This window comes from Oncorhynchus tshawytscha, linkage group LG16 (assembly GCF_018296145.1).
Source record: "Oncorhynchus tshawytscha isolate Ot180627B linkage group LG16, Otsh_v2.0, whole genome shotgun sequence".
NCBI lineage: Eukaryota > Metazoa > Chordata > Actinopteri > Salmoniformes > Salmonidae > Oncorhynchus > Oncorhynchus tshawytscha.
The window spans coordinates 75491896-75512934 of NC_056444.1; the positions used below are offsets into that span (position 1 = coordinate 75491896).

General features: G+C 47.8%; 1 protein-coding gene across 7 annotated transcripts in view; it reads right to left on the bottom strand.

Annotated features, from left to right (window-relative positions):
• LOC112216362 (serine/threonine-protein kinase receptor R3) overlaps nt 1-15881 on the bottom strand; it is a 26447-nt gene extending 10566 nt beyond the window's left edge. Inside the window, exons 1-8 of one of the 7 annotated variants that reach the window (XM_042299640.1) lie at nt 15166-15878; nt 6661-6732; nt 3681-3710; nt 3266-3502; nt 2092-2288; nt 1793-1892; nt 1230-1376; nt 718-993 (exon numbers count right to left, since the gene is read on the bottom strand). In XM_042299640.1, the coding sequence (XP_042155574.1) occupies nt 718-993; nt 1230-1376; nt 1793-1892; nt 2092-2288; nt 3266-3502; nt 3681-3710; nt 6661-6730 (1057 nt within the window). In that variant the 5' untranslated portion in view covers nt 6731-6732; nt 15166-15878. Of the gene's footprint in view, nt 1-717; nt 994-1229; nt 1377-1792; nt 1893-2091; nt 2292-3025; nt 3222-3265; nt 3503-3680; nt 3711-6660; nt 6733-15165 lie in introns of those variants that run through there. The other 6 variants (XM_042299638.1, XM_042299639.1, XM_042299642.1 and 3 more) reach the window with 6 other exon arrangements.
• Between the last annotated feature and the right edge of the window lie 5158 nt (nt 15882-21039).

A 21039-nucleotide genomic window follows, 5' to 3' on the forward strand; every position in this document is an offset into this window, starting at 1 on the left:
CCTCTATCCCTCTCTCCTTCAGCCCTCTCTCCTTTATCCCTCTCTCCTTTATCCCTCTCTCCTCTATCCCTCTCTCCTTCAGCCCTCTTTCCTCTAGCCCTCTCTCCTCTATCCCTCTCTCCTTCAGCCCTCTTTCCTCTAGCCCTCTCTCCTCTATCCTTCTCTCCTTCAGCCCTCTCTCCTCTAGCCCTCTCTCCTCTATCCCTCTCTCCGTCAGCCCTCTCTCCTCTAGCCCTCTCTCCTCTATCCCTCTCTCCGTCAGCCCTCTCTCCTCTAGCCCTCTCTCCTCTATCCCTCTCTCCTTCAGCCCTCTCTCCTCTAGCCCTCTCTCCTCTATCCCTCTCTCCTCTAGCCCTCTCTCCTCTATCCCTCTCTCCTTCAGCCCTCTTTCCTCTAGCCCTCTCTCCTCTATCCCTCTCTCCTTCAGCCCTCTCTCCTCTAGCCCTCTCTCCTCTATCCCTCTCTCCTTCAGCCCTCTTTCCTCTAGCCCTCTCTCCTCTATCCTTCTCTCCTTCAGCCCTCTCTCCTCTAGCCCTCTCTCCTCTATCCCTCTCTCCGTCAGCCCTCTCTCCTCTAGCCCTCTCTCCTCTATCCCTCTCTCTGTCAGCCCTCTCTCCTCTATCCCTCTCTCCTTCAGCCCTCTCTCCTCTAGCCCTCTCTCCTCTATCCCTCTCTCCGTCAGCCCTCTCCTTTCCTCCCACCTCATCCTCCTCTCACCCAGGTCAGCTATGCAGCACTGTCCGTTCATCTTGACCAGGATGTTTCGGCTCTTCAGGTCTCGGTGGGCGATGGCGGGTTTTCCCTGGCAGCTGAGTATCTCTGTGTGAAGGTGGACCAGACCACAGGCTACAGACAGGCACATCCTTAGGCAGCTCTCTGGGTCCACGCTGCTGTACTGGAGGAAGTCGTAGAGACTACCCAGCTGGTGGAAGTGGGTGATCAGCCACAGCTGAGTAGTGGAGTTCTGAGACGTCATGTCAGATGCTATGAAGCCTGGGGGGAGACAAGACAGAAGGTATTGTGATCGTCAGACCAGGCCAGACCAGACCAGACCAGGCCAGACCAGACCAGGCCAGACCAGACCAGGTCAGGCCAGACCAGGCCAGGCAAGCTAAATCAAGTGTACCAGAAGTCATTGAAAGGAAACAAACACTATTTTGATTCCAGGGGAATTGGTAGAAATGTAGGAATTGTTCTAAAAGTGAACTAACAGGATTACGATGACTCACCCAGGATGTTGTCATGTCTGAGCTGTACAGTGTTGTAAATCTCTGTCTCCCTGAACCAAGACTGCTCATCCCTGGAGGAGAAGATCTTCACGGCTACACTCTCTCCCATCCAGGTGCCTCTCCACACCTCTCCATACCTGCCCTTACCTGGGTAGAGAGAGGGACAGAGGAACAGGCACACAGCAGAGATGGAGTGAGTTGGTATAACGATGTCATCACACTAGTAAGACTGGAAATGAACCCAAGGGTACATAAACTCCATGACATATTGGTACATGAACTCCATAACATATTGGTACATGAACTCCATATCATATTGGTACATTAACCCCATATCATATTGGTACATTAACCCCAAAACATATTGGTACATGAACTCCATAACATATTGGTACATGAACTCCATAACATATTGGTACATTAACTCCATAACATACTGGTACATTAACCCCAAAACATATTGGTACATGAACTCCATAACATATTGGTACATAAACAAGTGAGTTTGAGTAAGGCACTGAGAGACATAAAGGAGGGAGTGAGAATGAAGAAGAGTATTTTACCGATGCACCCGACCAGAGAGATCTGTCGTGCCATGGTCCTCTGTACCAGGTATGGCAGACCAGTCCCACTGCCTGAGGTACAGAACTCATCAATGACATCCTACAGACACAGAGAGAGTCACACACATCAAGGATCACAGTCCCCTGCCACTTGTTGTCATGTAGCAATTTCATAATATACTTTAAGTACCAATATTATTGCTAAAGGGGCAGTGATCTTGGTACTGATTCTGTGACATCTAAATGTCCTCTTGTGTGTCAATACAATTAAATTCAATTTCATAAAATTCCATTCTTACCCCATAGGTGGGATCTGCCCCACTGGGGACCTTGAGCAAGGTGACGTCATGGTCCTTGTTGTAGCCAAGCCTGTGGTGCTGTGATCTGGAGCAGAGCCACGACACCAGGCCACACACACCCACAGTGAGGATCAGCAGCAGCAGCAGGGGGACAGCCACCAGAAGAATCACACCGTTCCCCTCCCTCGTAGGCTCAGCTGCTGGACAGTCAACACACACAGGGTCATACAGGTGAGAGGGAATAGCAGAAAGACAAGATGATTTTGATATAAAAGCCCACCAACAGCCACCAGGGGGCATCAGAGTTCTGTATGACACTGACCTGTTAGTCAGACTCCCAGAGAGTTCTGTATGACACTACCCTGTTAGGCAGACTCCCAGAGTTCTGTATGACACTGACCTGTTAGTCAGACTCCCAGAGAGTTCTGTATGACACTGACCTGTTAGTCAGACTCCCAGAGAGTTCTGTATGACACTGACCTGTTAGTCAGACTCCCAGAGAGTTCTGTATGACACTGCCCTGTTAGTCAGACTCCCAGAGAGTTCTGTATGACACTGACCTGTTAGTCAGACTCCCGGAGAGTTCTGTATGACACTGCCCTGTTAGACAGACTCCCAGAGAGTTCTGTATGACACTGACCTGTTAGTCAGACTCCCAGAGAGTTCTGTATGACACTGCCCTGTTAGTCAGACTCCCTGAGGAGTTGTTCCATAATAGAACTACTGAAATATGAGCCTCAAGTTTGACTGCTGGTCTCATTTTCTGCCTGATAGTTAATTGATTGATTCAAGTCACTGACTGACGAGATAATGTCATGGGTCTGAATCAGTCCCTGATTCTAGAGGGGAAGTATGGACCTCATATGAGACCAGACATGCCATAAGGGGTTCTACACTGTTGGAGAGGCTTCTAGAGTAGATGTAGGGTTCTGACCTGGGTCTGGTGGAGCGGAGCTGTTGACATTACAGAGAGGGGGTTCTAGACTAAAGAACATGTATCTCCAGTGTTCTGACCTGGGTCTGGTGGAGCGGAGCTGTTGACATTACAGAGAGGGGGTTCTAGACTAAAGAACATGTATCTCCAGTGTTCTGACCTGGGTCTGGTGGAGCGGAGCTGTTGACATTACAGAGAGGGGGTTCTAGACTAAAGAACATGTATCTCCAGTGTTCTGACCTGGGTCTGGTGGAGCGGAGCTGTTGACATTACAGAGGTTGTTGGAGCAGCAGAGGACATACAGTCCCAGGAAGTTGGTGGAACACTGTTCCTTGTAGTGGTCCTTGTGGAAGCAGCCCCTCTCCTCTCTGCCATGCACCTTGGTGTAGAAGCAGTAGGCACCTCTACAGGTGCCGTTCCTACATGTCCCCTTGTTGTTCTCACATGCACACAGAAGGTTGGTGCTGTCGTCAGGGCCTGGGGGAGAGGGAACCATTGAGTGTGTGTGCTGTGTAAGTATGCAAAAAACACATGCTCGCACGCACACACGCACACACAAACGTGAACATAAAGGCATAGGACAGATTTATAATAAACAGTAACACAGCTCTATAGAGTAAATGTATTTCACAATATTACACAGAAACAAATGTACCCTCTGATGATGACCCCACGGATGACTGATCTGAAAAATATAAAAGACAGTGGTGAGAGAAAGTCCAGGTTTGGTGGGCCTGAGACTGGGCCTGAGACTGGGCCTGAGGATAGAGCTGGGCCTGAGACTGGGCCTGAGACTGGGCCTGAGGATAGAGCTGGGCCTGAGACTGGGCCTGAGACTGGGCCTGAGGATAGAGCTGGGCCTGAGACTGGGCCTGAGGCTGGGCCTGAGGATGGAACTGGGCCTGGGGATGGGCCTGAGGCTGGAGCTGGGCCTGGGGCTGAGCCTGAGCCTGGGCCTGTCTGGAGCAAAAGAGAAACCTCAGTGGAGACTAGAGGGGATTCTCTCTCTCCCAGAGAGGGGTTTCTCTCTCTCTCTCCCTGAGGGGGGTATCTCTCTCTCTCCCTAAGGGGGTTTCTTTATCTCTCCCTGAGGGGTGTTTCTCTCTCTCTCTCCTTGAGGGGGGTTTCCCTCTCTCTCCCTAAGGGGGGTTTCTCTCTCTCTCCCTAAGGGGGGTTTCTCTCTCTCTCCCTAAGGGGTCTCCCGAGGGGGTGTTTCTCTCTCTCTCCCCAAGGGGTTTCTCCCTAAGGGGTGTTTCTCTCTCTCTCCCTAAGGGGGTTTCTCTCTCTCTCCCCGAGGGGGTTTCTCTCTCTCTCTCTCCCGGGGTGTTTCTCTCTCTCTCCCCCCTAAGGGGTTTCTCTCTCTCTCCCCAAGGGGTTTCTCTCTCTCTCCCCTAAGGGGGTTTCTCTCTCTCTCCCTGAGGGGGTTTCTCTCTCCCCTGGGGGTGTCTCTCTCTCTCTCCCGAGGGGGTTTCTCTCTCTCTCCCTCCCTAAGGGGTGTTTCTCTCTCTCTCCCCAAGGGGGTTTCTCTCTCTCTCCCTAAGGGAGTTTCTCTCTCTCTCTCCCTAAGGGGGTTTCTCTCTCTCCCTGAGGGGGATTCTCTCTCTCCCTGGGGGTGTCTCTCTCTCTCTCACTGAGGGGGTTTCTCTCTCTCTCCCTGAGGGGGTTTCTCTCTCCCTCCCTGAAGGGGTTTTCTCTCTCTCCCTGAGGGGGTTTCTCTCTCTCCCTAAGGGGGTTTTTCTCTCTCTCTCCCTGAGGGGGTTTGTCTCTCTCCCTTAGGGGTTTCTCTCTCTCTCCTGGGGGGGTTCTCTCTTTCTCCCTGAGGGGGCTTTCTCTCTCTCCCTAAGGGGTTTCTCTCTCTCCCTAAGGGGGTTTCTCTCTCTCCTGAGAGGGCTTTCTCTCTCTCCCCTAAGGGGTTTCTCTCTCTCCCTAAGGGGGTTTCTCTCTCTCCCTAAGGGGGTTTCTCTCTCTCCCTGAGAGGGCTTTCTCTCTCCCCCTAAGGGGGGGTTTCTCTCTCTCCCTAAGGGGGTTTCTCTCTCTCTCTCTAAGGGGTGTTTCTCTCTCTCCCCCCTAAGGGGTTTCTTTATCTCTCCCTAAGGGGTTTCTCTCTCTCCCTAAGGGGTGTTTCTCTCTCTCCCCTAAGGGGGTTTCTCTCTCTCCTCCCTAAGGGGTGTTTCTCTCTCTCTCCCTAAGGGGGTTTCTTTATCTCTCCCTAAGGGGGTTTCTCTCTCCCTAAGGGGGTTTCTTTATCTCTCCCTAAGGGGGTTTCTCTCTCCCCTAAGGGGGTTTCTCTCTCTCCCTAAGGGGTGTTTCTCTCTCTCTCCCCTAAGGGGGTTTCTCTCTCTCTCCCCGAGGGGGTTTCTCTCTCTCCTCCCTAAGGGGTGTTTCTCTCTCTCTCCCCAAGGGGTTTCTCTCTCTCTCCCTAAGGGGAGTTTCTCTCTCTCTCTCCTAAGGGGGTTTCTCTCTCTCCCCTGAGGGGGGTTTCTCTCTCTCCCTGGGGGTGTCTCTCTCTCTCCCCGAGGGGGTTTCTCTCTCTCTCCCTCCCTAAGGGGTGTTTCTCTCTCTCTCCCCAAGGGGGTTTCTCTCTCTCCCTAAGGGGAGTTTCTCTCTCTCTCCCTAAGGGGGTTTCTCTCTCTCCCCCCTGAGGGGGGTTTCTCTCTCTCCCTGGGGGGGTGTCTCTCTCTCTCTCCTGAGGGGGTTTCTCTCTCTCTCCCTGAGGGGGTTTCTCTCTCCCTCCCTGAAGGGGGTTTCTCTCTCTCTCCCCTGAGGGGGTTTCTCTCTCTCTCCCCCTAAGGGGTTTCTCTCTCTCTCCCCTGGGGGTTTCTCTCTCTCCCTAAGGGGGTTTCTCTCTCTCCCTAAGGGGGTTTCTCTCTCTCTCCCTAAGGGGGTTTCTCTCTCTCCCTGGGGGGTGTCTCTCTCTCTCACTAAGGGGGTTTCTCTCTCTCCCTGAGGGGGTTCTCTCTCTCTCCCTGAAGGGGTTTCTCTCTCTCCCCTGAGGGGGTTTCTCTCTCCCTCCCTGAAGGGGGTTTCTCTCTCTCCCTGAGGGGGTTTCTCTCTCTCCCCTAAGGGGGTTTCTCTCTCTCTCCCTGAGGGGGTTTCTCTCTCTCTCCCTAAGGGGGTTTCTCTCTCTCCCCCTAAGGGGGTTTCTCTCTCTCTCCCCCCTAAGGGGGTTTCTCTCTCTCCCTGGGGGGGTGTCTCTCTCTCTCACTAAGGGGGTTTCTCTCTCTCTCCCTGAGGGGGTTTCTCTCTCTCTCCCTGAAGGGGGTTTCTCTCTCTCTCCCTGAGGGGGTTTCTCTCTCTCCCCTAAGGGGGGTTCTCTCTCTCTCTCCCCCTAAGGGGGTTTCTCTCTCTCCCCTAAGGGGGTTTCTCTCTCTCCCTGGGGGGGTGTCTCTCTCTCTCTCTCCTTGTTTCTGTTGTTTCACTACAGTACGAAGAGCACTTCTCATCTACATTACACACACATCTGCACCCAGCTGATTCCCCAGCAGCAGCAACACACTCACTTACACTCAGATACACAAACAAAAGGACAGACACAGATACACAAAGATTTTAAAAAACACACAAACACACTTGTGATTATGTAAGCTAGCACACCTAAAGATACAAACACACACACATCACCTTTGTTGAATTACCTGCATGAGCGGTGGAGGTCCACAGGCACATCCCAGATAGCAGCACTGTGAGCATTGCAGCACCCCCCATCTCTGTCAGACAGACAAGACAGCAATTAGAGCTGCAGTGATTATGCTTCGTTTAAGGCTTTTAGAGACTCAAAGAAAGAATCTTGGAACACACAGTTCTCTCTCACATGCAGTTTCATAAGCTCCTACTCAGCTTCACAATTAACGTCAACTTCTAGGTTTCCTCTCATTTCCCCCCCCTCTCTCTCTCTCTCTTAGCTCCTATCAATCAGTCCTCCCACACTCTCTGTCTGAGTGTGACAGCCAGGCCTGGCTGCGGTGGCTGAGCTGAGTGGGCATGTCTGCCAGAAAGAACACCAGATGGAACCAGATGCAGCCAGATCCATGCAGCTCTAGCCCAGCAAACAGTCAACTTTCCTACAACCTTCCAATGGAGTCCCCAGTTTGGTTTCCAGCTAACGTTATGACAACATTGGCCCCAGCTGGTGGTCAGAGTCATACAGCCCCAGTCAGTTAGTCCCCAGTCTGTCAGCAGAGGAAGTTGTGAGGTCAAAAACAATAACAGAGTGAGTGCCAGACGCAGGGTCCAGTCAGTCTGCCTGCTCTGCAATTACAGTAGGTGATGGGAGAGGAGGCTTTGTGTGTGTCCAGCCCCTATGTCTGTGTGTGTGTGTGTGTGTCTGTAGCTGCCCTGGCCCAGACTCAGGCTAGTCAGTTACAATGCTTACTCCCATTGAGAGGCCACACCCTGGCCGGCCCGCCACAGAGGGAGACTCAGGTCGGCTCATCGTGTGTGTGTGTGTGTGGGGGGGTGCTCATTGGGTCACACAAGCTAGAGAGGCTAGAGGCTGGAAAATGGGTTTCTTTGGCCTGTCATGTCTGGGGGAAACCTGGCACCATCCCTATGTTGAAGCATGGTGGTGGCAGCATCATGCTGTGGGGATGTTTTTCAGTGGCAGGGACTGGGAGACTAGTCAGAATTGAGGCAAAGATGAACGGAGCAAAGACAGAGAGATCCTTGATGAAAACCTGCTCCAGGTTCACCTTCCAACAGGACAACGACTCTAAGCACACAGCCAAGACAACGCAGGAGTGGCTTCGGGGCAAGTATCTGAATGTTCTTGAGCGGCCCAGCCAGAGCCTGGACATGAACCCAATCGAACATCTCTGGAGAGACCTGAAAATAGCTGTGCTGCGATGCTCCCCATCCAACCTGACAGAGCTTGAGAGGATCTGCAGAGAAGAATGGGAGAAACTCCCAAAATACAGATGTGCCAAGCTTGTAGCATCATACCTGAAGAAGACTCAAGGCTGTAATTGCTGCCCAAGGTGCTTCAACAAAGTACTGAGTAAAAGGTCTGAATATTTATGTGAACGTGATATTTCATTTTTTTTTTTTTTTGTAATGCAGAAAATGTCTAAAAACCTGTTTTTGCTTTGTCATTATGGGGTATTGTGTGTATGTAGATTGATGAGGAAAAAATAGAATTTAATCAATTTTGGAATAAGGCTGTAACATAACAAAATGTGGAAAAAGTCAAGGGGTCTGACTATTCTGGACTCTGACATTGCTTGTTCTGATATTTCTTAATTTAAATTTGTGGGATTTGTGTGTATCATTTTGTTTTGGTAGGTATTACTAGAAACACAAGAATTTCGCTGCACCTGCGATACCATCTGCAAATATGTGTACGCAAGCAATAAATAATTTGATTTGATCTGCGGGGCTCCAGCTCAACTCAAGCACCTCATATGATACAAATCCAGTAATGTCAATTCTAGAACACCAAGGAGTTCCGGTTTGGCATTGAGGTACAAGGCCACAAAGGGTTCTGAGTCCCACAGCCCTCCCACAATACGTCTCCAAGCCAATCCGTGGTGCATTATTACACACTGACTAGCAGAGACTTTGTTAGCATTTCCTGTATGATGCATCCCTTGAGAAATGCCCAGCAGCTGAAACTTCAGGGCCACCTTATATTTAACTGAATAGTAACTGTTTTTGGGACATGCATGCACCCCATTCTTCACTGTATCATGCAGCATCCGACATGTCAGCTGTGTTTTAATCTGAGGGCCTTTAGGAAGACAAACATTGTGTAAACACAGCTCCACCCATTGAATTGGCCTATTCTCTATGGAGGAGCACTAACCCCACTGTCTCTGATTCCTTCTCTAGTTCAAATCTCCCTTCTCCACCGCAGACTAAATGTCCCCACTTGTCTGAATTGTCCTTATTTTACTATACTTGTGAGGACTCTAGTCCCCACTAGGATAGTACAACCAAACACACACACACATACACACACACGTATTTCCTCTCTCTCTGTGTCTTCTTGTTTGTCTCCACTCTGTTCACAACACCACGGTCTTTACTCAGACCTCTGGGAAAACACTGCCCGTGTCATCTTTTCACTCTCATCTGAAAAGCATCTCAGTCCCATCTCTCAATCCATTTTTACATAGATGTTGTGGTGGTGGGGAGGAAAGTCCCCTCTGGATTACATAGATGTTGTGGTGGTGGAGAGGAAAGTCCCCTCTTGGAATACATAGATGTTGTGGTGGTGGGGGGAGGAAAGTCCCCTCTGGATTACATAGATGTTGTGGTGGTGGGGGGAGGAAAGTCCCCTCTGGAATACATAGATGTTGTGGTGGTGGGGAGGAAAGTCCCCTCTGGATTACATAGATCTTGTGGTGGTGGGGAGGAAAGTCCCCTCTGGATTACATAGATGTTGTGGTGGTGAGGGGAGGAAAGTCCCCTCTGGATTACATAGATGTTGTGGTGGTGGGGAGGAAAGTCCCCTCTGGATTACATAGATGTTGTGGTGGTGGAGAGGAAAGTCCCCTCTGGATTACACAGATGTTGTGGTGGTGGAGAGGAAAGTCCCCTCTTGGAATACATAGATGTTGTGGTGGTGGGGGAGGAAAGTCCCCTCTGGATTACATAGATGTTGTGGTGGTGGGGGGGAGGAAAGTCCCCTCTGGAATACATAGATGTTGTGGTGGTGGGGAGGAAAGTCCCCTCTGGATTACATAGATCTTGTGGTGGTGGGGAGGAAAGTCCCCTCTGGATTACATAGATGTTGTGGTGGTGGGGAGGAAAGTCTCCTCTGGATTACATAGATGTTGTGGTGGTGGGGGAAGGAAAGTCCCTTCTGGATTACATAGATGTTGTGGTGGTGGGGAGGAAAGTCCCCTCTGGATTACATAGATGTTGTGGTGGTGGGGAGGAAAGTCCCCTCTGGATTACATAGATGTTGTGGTGGTGGGGGAGGAAAGTCCCCTCTGGATTACATAGATGTTGTGGTGGTGGGGGAGGAAAGTCCCCTCTGGATTACACAGATGTTGTGGTGGGGGAGGAGGAAAGTCCCCTCTGGATTACATAGATGTTGTGGTGGTGGGGAGGAAAGTCCCCTCTGGATTACATAGATGTTGTGGTGGTGGGGGAGGAAAGTCCCCTCTGGATTACATAGATGTTGTGGTGGTGGGGGAGGAAAGTCCCCTCTGGATTACACAGATGTTGTGGTGGGGGAGGAAAGTCCCCTCTGGATTACATAGATGTTGTGGTGGTGGGGGAGGAAAGTCCCCTCTGGATTACATAGATGTTGTGGTGGTGGGGGGAGGAAAGTCCCCTCTGGATTACACAGATGTTGTGGTGGGGGAGGAAAGTCCCCTCTGGATTACATAGATGTTGTGGTGGTGGGGAGGAAAGTCCCCTCTGGATTACATAGATGTTGTGGTGGTGGGGAGGAAAGTCCCCTCTGGATTACATAGATGTTGTGGTGGTGGGGAGGAAAGTCCCTCTGGATTACATATATGTTGTGGTGGTGGGGAGGAAAGTCCCCTCTGGAATACATAGATGTTGTGGTGGTGGGGGAGGAAAGTCCCCTCTGGATTACATAGATGTTGTGGTGGTGGGGGAGGAAAGTCCCCTCTGGATTACATAGATGTTGTGGTGGTGGGGAGGAAAGTCCCCTCTGGATTACATAGATGTTGTGGTGGTGGGGGAGGAAAGTCCCCTCTGGAATACATAGATGTTGTGGTGGGGGAGGAAAGTCCCTCTGGAATACATAGATGTTGTGGTGGTGGAGGGAAAGTCCCCTCTGGAATACATAGATGTTGTGGTGGGGGAGGAAAGTCCCCTCTGGAATACATAGATGTTGTGGTGGTGGGGGGGAAAGTCCCCTCTGGATTACACAGATGTTGTGGTGGTGGGGGAGGAAAGTCCCCTCTGGATTACATAGATGTTGTGGTGGTGGGGGAAGGAAAGGAACCAGTGGAGGCAACAGCAGCATTCTCCTCCATTGGGACATTATAGGCCTAAACAACTGAACTGACGTATTTAACTTTGTAAGACAATTTACTACATATGATCAGATGACAGAAGAATCTTTGTCATTCAGCTAATATTTCCCCCCCACAGATATCCATGATTGTATGTTCAGTATCTGTTGATTAGAAAAGTATTTACAGCTTTAATCATGTGATTGTTGTGACTCAGAGCTTGTTATGATGAGAGAAAGAAGACTGGGAGTCTGGTCTGGTATGTCTAATTGTATCTGCATTAGACAGACATGGCAAAGCAAGGCTTAGTGGTCTGTCTGTAAGGTTCAATTACTGAGTACATCCCAAATGGCACCTTATTACATATTTAGTGCACTACATTTGACCAGGACCCATAGGACTCCAGTCAAAAGTAGTGCACTGTGTAGGAAGTAGGGTGCCTTTTGGGACTCAGATATTGTATATGTTCTCTCTAACATGTGAGGTAGAATCAGCTCTCCTCTATACTCCCATGCTTAAACCAACATGATAAATGGAAACAGAATACTTCAAGGGATTTGCAAACAGAGCCTGGCTCCTTGTCACAGTTAACCACACCTGGCTCCCTGGTACAGTTAACCACACCTGGCTCCCTGGTACAGTTAACCACACCTGGCTCCTCTACTACAGATGGCTCCCTGGTACAGTTAACCACACCTGGCTCCTCTACTACAGATGGCTCCCTGGTACAGTTAACCACACCTGGCTCCTCTACTACAGATGGCTCCCTGGTACAGTTAACCACACCTGGCTCCCTGGTACAGTTAACCACACCTGGCTCCTCTACTACAGATGGCTCCCTGGCACAGTTAACCACACCTGGCTCCCTGGTACAGTTAACCACACATGGCTCTCTGGTACAGTTAACCACACCTGGCTCTCTGGTACAGTTAACCACACCTGGCTCCCTGGTACAGTTAACCACACCTGGCTCCCTGGTACAGTTAACCACACCTGGCTCCTCTACTACAGATGGCTCCCTGGTACAGTTAACCACACCTGGCTCCCTGGTACAGTTAACCACACCTGGCTCCTCTACTACAGATGGCTCCCTGGCACAGTTAACCACACCTGGCTCTCTGGTACAGTTAACCACACCTGGCTCCCTGGTACAGTTAACCACACCTGACACCTGGCTCCCTGGTACAGTTAACCACACCTGGCTCCCTGTTACAGTTAACCACACCTGACTCCCTGGTACAGTTAATCACGCCTGGCTCTCTGGTACAGTTAACCACACCTGGCTCTCTGGTACAGTTAACCACACCTGGCTCCCTGGTACAGTTAACCACACATGGCTCTCTGGTACAGTTAACCACACCTGGCTCCCTGGTACAGTTAACCACACCTGGCTCCTCTACTACAGACGGCTCACTGGTACAGTTAACCACACCTGGCTCCCTGTTACAGGTAACCACACCTGGCTCCCTGGTACAGTTAACCACACCTGGCTCCCTGGTACAGTTAACCACACCTGGCTCCCTGGTACAGTTAACCACACTTGGCTCCCTGGTACAGTTAACCACACCTGGCTCCCTGGTACAGTTAACCACACCTGGCTCCCTGGTACAGTTAACCACACCTGGCTCATCTACTACAGATGGCTCCCTGGTACAGTTAACCACACCTGGCTCCCTGGTACAGTTAACCAGACCTGGCTCCCTGGTACAGTTAACCACACCTGCCTCCTCTACTACAGATGGCTCCCTGGTACAGTTAACCACACCTGGCTCCCTGGTACAGTTAACCACACCTGGCTCCCTGGTACAGTTAACCACACCTGGCTCCTCTACTACAGATGGCTCCCTGGTACAGTTAACCACACTTGGCTCCCTGGTACAGTTAACCACATCTGGCTCCCTGGTACAGTTAACCACACCTGGCTCCCTGGTACAGTTAACCACACCTGGCTCCCTGGTACAGTTAACCACACCTGGCTCCTCTACTACAGATGGCTCCATGGTACAGTTAACCACACCTGGCTCCCTGGTACAGTTAACCACACCTGGCTCCTCTACTACAGATGGCTCCCTGGTACAGTTAACCACACCTGGCTCCCTGGTACAGTTAACCACATCTGTCTCCCTGGTACAGTTAACCACACCTGGCTCCCTGGTACAGTTAACCACACCTGGCTCCCTGGTACAGTTAACCACACCTGGCTCCCTGGTACAGTTAACCACATCTGGCTCCCTGGTACAGTTAACCACATCTGGCTCCCTGGTACAGTTAACCACACCTGGCTCCCTGGTACAGTTAACCACACCTGGCTCCCTGGCACAGTTAACCACACCTGGCTCCCTGGTACAGTTAACCACACCTGGCTCCCTGGTACAGTTAACCACACCTGGCTCCTCTACTACAGATGGCTCCCTGGTACAGTTAACCACACCTGGCTCCTCTACTACAGATGGCTCTCTGGTACAGTTAACCACACCTGGCTCCTCTACTACAGATGGCCTGCACCATGGCTCGTCATAATAGCCCACACAACACCTTGAAAGACTACTGATGACGGGAAAGATAAAGTGTTGAGTAGGAGTGATGATCAAAGAACAGTTTGACTTCAGATATTAATGAATAAGATTACATGGACGGGGGACCTGATCCTAGATCAGCACTCCTACTCGGAGACCCCTTATGAATGAGGCCCTGGATCTAGAATCATGTCCCTCATTCATATAATCATATTCATTATTATCTAAATGGCAAACCCAGTCTTAGATCGGCAGGACTGTTACTCTGACACTGCCTTATGAATATGGGCTCTGGGTTTTGCTTTCAATAGACTCAATAACGGCACATGTTTTGCAATGTTCTATTCTGTAACCTGAACCGTTTTTTAATTTTATTTCACCTTTATTTAACCAGGTAGGCTAGTTGAGAACAAGTTCTCATTTGCAACTGCGACCTGGCCAAGATAAAGCATAGCAGTGTGAGCAGACAACACAGAGTTACACATGGAATAAACAATTAACAAGTCAATAACACAGTAGAAAACAAAGGGGGGAGTCTATATACAATGTGTGCAAAAGGCATGAGGAGGTAGACGAATAATTACAATTTTGCAGATTAACACTGGAGTGATAAATGATCAGATGGTCATGTACAGGTACAGATATTGGTGTGCAAAAGAGCAGAAAAGTAAATAAATAAAAACAGTATGGGGATGAGGTAGGTGAAAATGGGTGGGCTATTTACCAATAGACTATGTACAGCTGCAGCGATCGGTTAGCTGCTCAGATAGCTGATGTTTGAAGTTGGTGAGGGAGATAAAAGTCTAAAAAAGATAAAAGATAAACCGTGCTTTATCTTGGTATGAATGGTTAACATGTAGAAGTCATGTTTATCTTACACATTTCTTCTCTGCTTCTTTGTCCTCCATTCCTTTAATTCGAAAGAGAAGCTCTCAAATAAATATTTAGTTCTCAAAGGATATTTCCAGATGTTTTTTGGAATACTGAGAAACTGCTAAATGTCCAACTATATTATTAAAGCATGATAACATATTAGGACATTTTTCTTCATTTTAAAGCCCGTTTGTACACTAACTTAGCCCATAATTGAAAAGGATAATGCTCAATGTCACTGCTGGAGACATTCTAGAGTGGAAACATTTGAAGGCATTCTATCCAATAAGCGCCGCTGTGGTTCAGAGTTGTCCGTTGTGGTCCAGGTGTGACATATGTCAGTTAGGCATTATAAACCGGGTCGTTTGAGCCCTGAATGCTGTTTGGCTGAAAGCCATGGTATATTAGACCTTGTACCACGGGTATCACACAAAATTACTTGTTTACTGTTGTAATTACGTTGGTAACCAGTTTATAATAGCAATAAGCCACCTTGGGGGTTTGGGGTATATGGCCAATATAGCACGACTAAGGGCTGTATCCAGGCACCCCTGCGTTGCGTCGTACATAAGAACAGCCTTTAACCGTGGTATATTGTCCATATACCACACCTCGTCGGGCATTATTGCTTAATTAGAGGTAGGCTACGTGATTTACCAGCATCCACCTGTTCATTCTCACAATATTAGGAAATCATAGCCTACAACAGATACTTGTAATAACTAAATGTTCCCAGTTATTAGAAAAGCAATCCACACCGAGACAAAAATGTAAACGAATAGGCAACAGCTGTCACAAATGTCCGATTGAATGTGACTTTTACCTGTTTTTCCCTTCTACGTGCAGCTCTCTTTCCTCTTGCTTTTCACGCGGAAGCCAAATGGTGTACCATGGAAATGCAGCACGTTTGTCCCATATTAAAAACGAAATGTGTATTTTAAAGTATTAAAAGACACCCAAAAGTCATGTATTAGATACGTCTTCAATCGTGTGTCAACCTTTGAGTTCAGTGAACGCTTTTAGTTCCAAATGTTCAATCCTAAAATCTCACCACATCCTTTCCCCTTTCGATGCTGATCAGCCACTACACCGACTGCTCCTCTCAACCTTTTCGGTCTCTTAAAACTATGTCACACATCCAATAAAAACGATTCTAAACCGAAAATCCAAAATATCTGCCGAAAAATTAGCGATCCTTATGTCTGAGATATAGTCCGTCCAAGTTGAACATATTTGTATCGTCTGAAGCGCAACACAATGACCCTGTATCTCGGGCTAAAATCTTCCACTGATAAACCGAAAACACGAAACTCGAGCCTGGAACATAGGCTACTAGACGTCAGTCTTCTGCTTTTAATAAAGAACTTAACTAACACAATTAAATACCTTCTCAAACAGCTAATATCTCCATCTCGATAAAGTATCCTACTTAGAATGCCTAGGAACCTAACTTTGCTCTGTTCCTGATTCATGCGCAATATCAAGCCTACGGAGATTTTAAATACACAATTTTGTCCCACCCCTCATTGTCCTGGAAGGGATCTGGCTGGAATGTGCTCTCAGAGCAGTTTTCCTGTTTCTGACAAGCATCTCATTTTTTCTTCTGGTTTTCGCACTTGTAGCCTGGCGTCTCTGTATACTGCCATTACAGAGTTACAGGCTTTGGGTCTGCACTATATAGGGAATAGGGTGCCATTTGGGACATAACCTGTCCATTTGCTCCCTGCCCCTACTGCTACCCCCATGGATGATGATGTCAGTGGTATTACAGCTGATATCCGGCCTCTTTGCTCTGTTGTGTTACAGCAACAAATAACTATTTTTGAACACACATTGTATCAAATATGTTACTATATTAGGCTCATATCCTCCTCAAAAGGACAGTCGGAGCTCTAGGCGAATATTTCACTATTTTAACCAGCTCACCCTAGCTAACAAAAAAGCCTGAGTGATATCTCTTCATTGGTGTAATGTCAAATCAAATCATCAAATCAAATCAAATTTTATTTGTCACATACACATGGTTAGCAGATGTTAATGCGAGTGTAGCGAAATGCTTGTGCTTCTAGTTCCGACGATGCAGTAATAACCAACAAGTAATCTAGCTAACAATTCCAAAACTACTACCTTATAGACACAAGTGTAAGGGGATAAAGAATATGTACATAAAGATATATGAGTGAGTGATGGTACAGAGCAGCATAGGCAAGATACAGTAGATGGTATTGAGTGCAGTATATACATATGAGATGAGTATGTAAACAAAGTGGCATAGTTAAAGTGGCTAGTGATACATGTATTACATAAAGATGCAGTAGATGATATAGAGTACAGTATATACATATACATATGAGATGAATAATGTAGGGTATGTAAACATTATATTAGGTAGCATTAAAGTGGCTAGTGATATATTTTACATCATTTCCCATCAATTCCCATTATTAAAGTGGCTGGAGTTGAGTCAGTGTGTTGGCAGCATCCACTCAATGTTAGTGGTGGCTGTTTAACAGTCTGATGGCCTTGAGATAGAAGCTGTTTTTCAGTCTCTCGGTCCCAGCTTTGATGCACCTGTACTGACCTCGCCTTCTGGATGATAGCGGGGTGAACAGGCAGTGGCTTGGGTGGTTGTTGTCCTCGATGATCTTTATGGCCTTCCTGTGACATCGGGTGGTGTAGGTGTCCTGGAGGGCAGGTAGTTTGCCCCCGGTGATGCGTTGTGCAGACCTCACTACCCTCTGGAGAGCCTTACGGTTGAGGGCGGAGCAGTTGCCATACCAGGCGGTGATACAGCCCGACAGGATGCTCTCGATTGTGCATCTGTAGAAGTTTGTGAGTGCTTTTGGTGACAAGCCGAATTTCTTCAGCCTCCTGAGGTTGAAGAGGCGCTGCTGCGCCTTCTTCACGATGCTGTCTGTGTGGGTGGACCAATTCAGTTTGTCTGTGATGTGTACGCCGAGGAACTTAAAACTGACTTATTCCCTTCCTTGTTCACATGGATGGTCCTTAATCTATCCTCTAGGCCTATGTACAGCTGCTACACAGCTGGGAGGCCTCACACCACAGTCTAAGGGAAGATAGAGTAATATTCTCTTCCTTTTTCCATCAGCAGCATGTATTTTTCCTTCCACACATTACAATTGTGAGAGGTTGAGATCCAGGTTGTTCTCAGGATTCTTTCAGAGCCAGGCAACACTACAGAAATCAGTAGGACATCTCATTCTATTTCTTTGGGCTGCCCAGTTTGTCTCTTTTCTTTCCAGGCTATGCCTGAAAGTCTTTGTTTTTTGTGCAATAATCGCACAGAGAGAGGATGGAGAATGAAATCCTGTTTATATGATGAACTTCAATAGAATGGAGAAAGTCTGAGTAATGTTTTCCTTTGACAGCCGACCGCTATTTCTTTCCAAAGAAGTTGAGTACTTTTCTAATTTTAAACTAAAGACCACATCCTGAATGAAAATACCTGTCATAAAAAAATATGCTTCGGTATGGTATCATAATGTGCTGTGCAACCATTTTTCTGAGTTATAAAAAACATGAGGGGAAATGCATAAACAGTCTGTGATATACAGTATGTACATCCTGTCTGAGGACTCCCAGTCTCAGAGTGGATCACAAATGGCACCCTATTCCCTATTGAACAGGGCCCATAGGGCTCTGGTCAGAAGTAGTGCTCTACATAGGGAATAGGGTGCCATTTGGGAGGTAACCTCAGGCTTTCAGTCACAGGTGTTTGTCTGTTTGTTTGTCTGTTTGTTTTTCCTAATTGGTATCGTTTGTTTATTCTATATACTGATATTTATGGTCTGGAGATAGTTCTTAGCATCTAATAAAAATAGCTTTATTCATAATTTATTCAATCAAACCCTTTCTATTTTTTCTCCTTCTTGTGACACAGCTCGAAGTAACTGGACTTTTACGGCCACTGATCCCAAGTCAGACGTAAAACACTGAATCCTAAAATCTTTCCTCATCTAGATCCTTTACTCTTTCGATTGGGATCAAGCTCAGAGGGCTATTTATGCTTTGGTGCTCCTCTTAACTTTTTGTTTAAAAAAAAGACTGTTCTGCTCCAATAAAAAAAACTCTAAACTGAACATCCAAGAAACTTTGATGGGAACCCTCCTACATATGTCAGAGATACGTTCCAAGTTGACCAGATTTGTCTCGTCGCAAGAGCGGCGCAGTGACGCTTTATCTCGGGCAAAAATCTTTCACTGAAAATCGAAAACACTAAGCTTGGGTCTGGAACACTAGGCGTCAGTCTTTCACTTTGAAATAACTTCACAAACAACCCCATCACCCCCTCTCAATAAAGTACGTAGCCTGCCTATGAACCTAACTTGTTCCTGATTCAAGTGGAAGATAAGCCCTACAGAGATTATCCCACCCATCATTGTGTTGAGTCTGGCTGGAACCTGCTCTCATACTGGTTCTCCTGTTTCTGGCAAACCTCTTATTTACTCCTCTGGTTCTCCTGTTTCTGGATAACCTCTTATTTACTCCTCTGGTTCTCCCCATGTAGCCTAGCTTCTCTGAATACTGCAGTTAAAGGGTTACAGATGTGGCTTCGGTGTCTCTCAGTGTGGGAGTTGAAGATCGACTGTTGTAAATGCTACAGCACATAATAAAGCATCAAGCAGACAACATTTTTGCTCTTGAACTTAAATTCTAACTTGATTATTAGGCCTATGTGTATGTGTGTGTGTGGGGGGGAGTAATGCTCACTGTCGATGTATCATTAACAAAGTGATACTGACCTGAGGTTACTGTGCCCAGTGGGACGTTAGAGGAGCAGCCGTCCAACGGCATGGCGCTTCCTGAGGACGCTGACTGGACCCCAAGACAGACAGAGGTCCATCCCAAATGGCACCATATTTGCTATGTAGTGCACTATACTCTTGGGAATAGGGTACTTCTTGCCCATTGAGCAAGTAGTGGAATATATAGACAATAGGGTGCCATTCAGGACGCCGCTCTGACTGAGACAGCCAGTCCCACATCGATCCCTACTCTTACCCATTGGACAGAACCCTTCAGTGGTTGCAGATCTGACCAATGGGCGATGACACACTCACTGTCCATGGTATTGCAACTGGTATCCGGTCACCATCCCCTTTAATGTTTCAGAAACAAATATGATTTTTTTTTTGAACACACACTGTTTAGGCCTTCACTATAATTAAGCAATAAGGCCCGGGGGAGGGGGGGGGCAATATACCGCGTCGAAGTGCTATTCTTACACGACGCAACACAGAGTGCTAGGACACAGCCCTTAGCCGTGGTATATTGGCCATATTGCTATTGCTATTATAAACTGGTTACCAACGTAATAAGAGCAGTAAAAATATGTGTTTTGTCATAACCATGGTATACGGTCTGATATACCACGACTGTCAGCCAATCAGCATTCAGGGCTCGAACCTAGAGCTTTGGGAAATATTGCACCATTTTGGCCAGCTTTGGTCATTATGAAATATCCTAGAAAAGGAAGTCTGCAAGGCCTACAGTCTAAATCTAATAAATGTAGCTATCTAGATCCAGTGGAACACTTTATCTAATACTGAACTGTTGATCTCCCACCATGATCCAAATATGGCTGCCTCCTTTATGGGAACGCTGAATTACACTGAAGCGTGGGTGAGATATTTTCTTCTCAGTAATGTGAATTTCTTGTTCTCATGGCCCTTAATCTATCCTCTTGGGCTGTGTACAGATACATGCACAGCTGGTAACCCTCAAATCAACTGTTTTAGCAAAGAGAGAGCAAACTGTTATTTTTGATCAGCAGCATGTATTTTTCCTTCCCAAAATTAATCTGTGAGATGTTGAGATCTGGGATGTTTGTAACATTCTTTCAGCACCAGCTAGGCAGCACCAGCTAGGCAGCACCAGCTAGGCAACACCAGCTAGGCAGCACCAGCTAGGCAGCACCAGCTAGGCAGCACCAGCTAGGCAGCACCAGCTAGGCAACACCAGCTAGGCAGCACCAGCAAGGCAACACCAGCTAGGCAGCACCAGCTAGGCAGCACCAGCTAGGCAGCACCAGCTAGGCAGCACCAGCTAGGCAACACCAGCTAGGCAGCACCAGCTAGGCAGCACCAGCTAGGCAACACCAGCTAGGCAGCACCAGCTAGGCAGCACCAGCTAGGCAACACCGGCTAGGCAGCACCGGCTAGGCAGCACCAGCTAGGCAACACCAGCTAGGCAGCACCAGCTAGGCAGCACCAGAAAAACATTCTATTTCTAAGGACAGCACAACAGCACAGTTTGTTTTGTTGTTGTGCCATAATCTCACAAAGACAGGAGGGAGAATTAAAACCTGTTTAGGATTTTATTCAATGGAATAGAGAGACAGGCAATGTCTGCTTTTAAAAGAAGTTGAGCACTTTTCAAATTTTAAAGTAGAGCACATCCTGAATGAAAATACCTGTGAAACATAAATGTGCTTTTGTACAATAACATAATGTGCCGTGCAGCCATTTTTCTAAGTTATAGAAAACACAAGTCATCATGGAAATGCATAAACAGTCTGTGATATACAGTATGTATCTCCTGTCTGAGGACTCCCAGTCACAATGGCACCCTATTCCCTATTGAACAGAAGTAGTGCACTACTCTGGTCAGAAGTAGTGCACTACATGGGGAATAGGTTGCCATTTTGGAGGCAGACTCAGTCTTTAGTCAAAGGTGC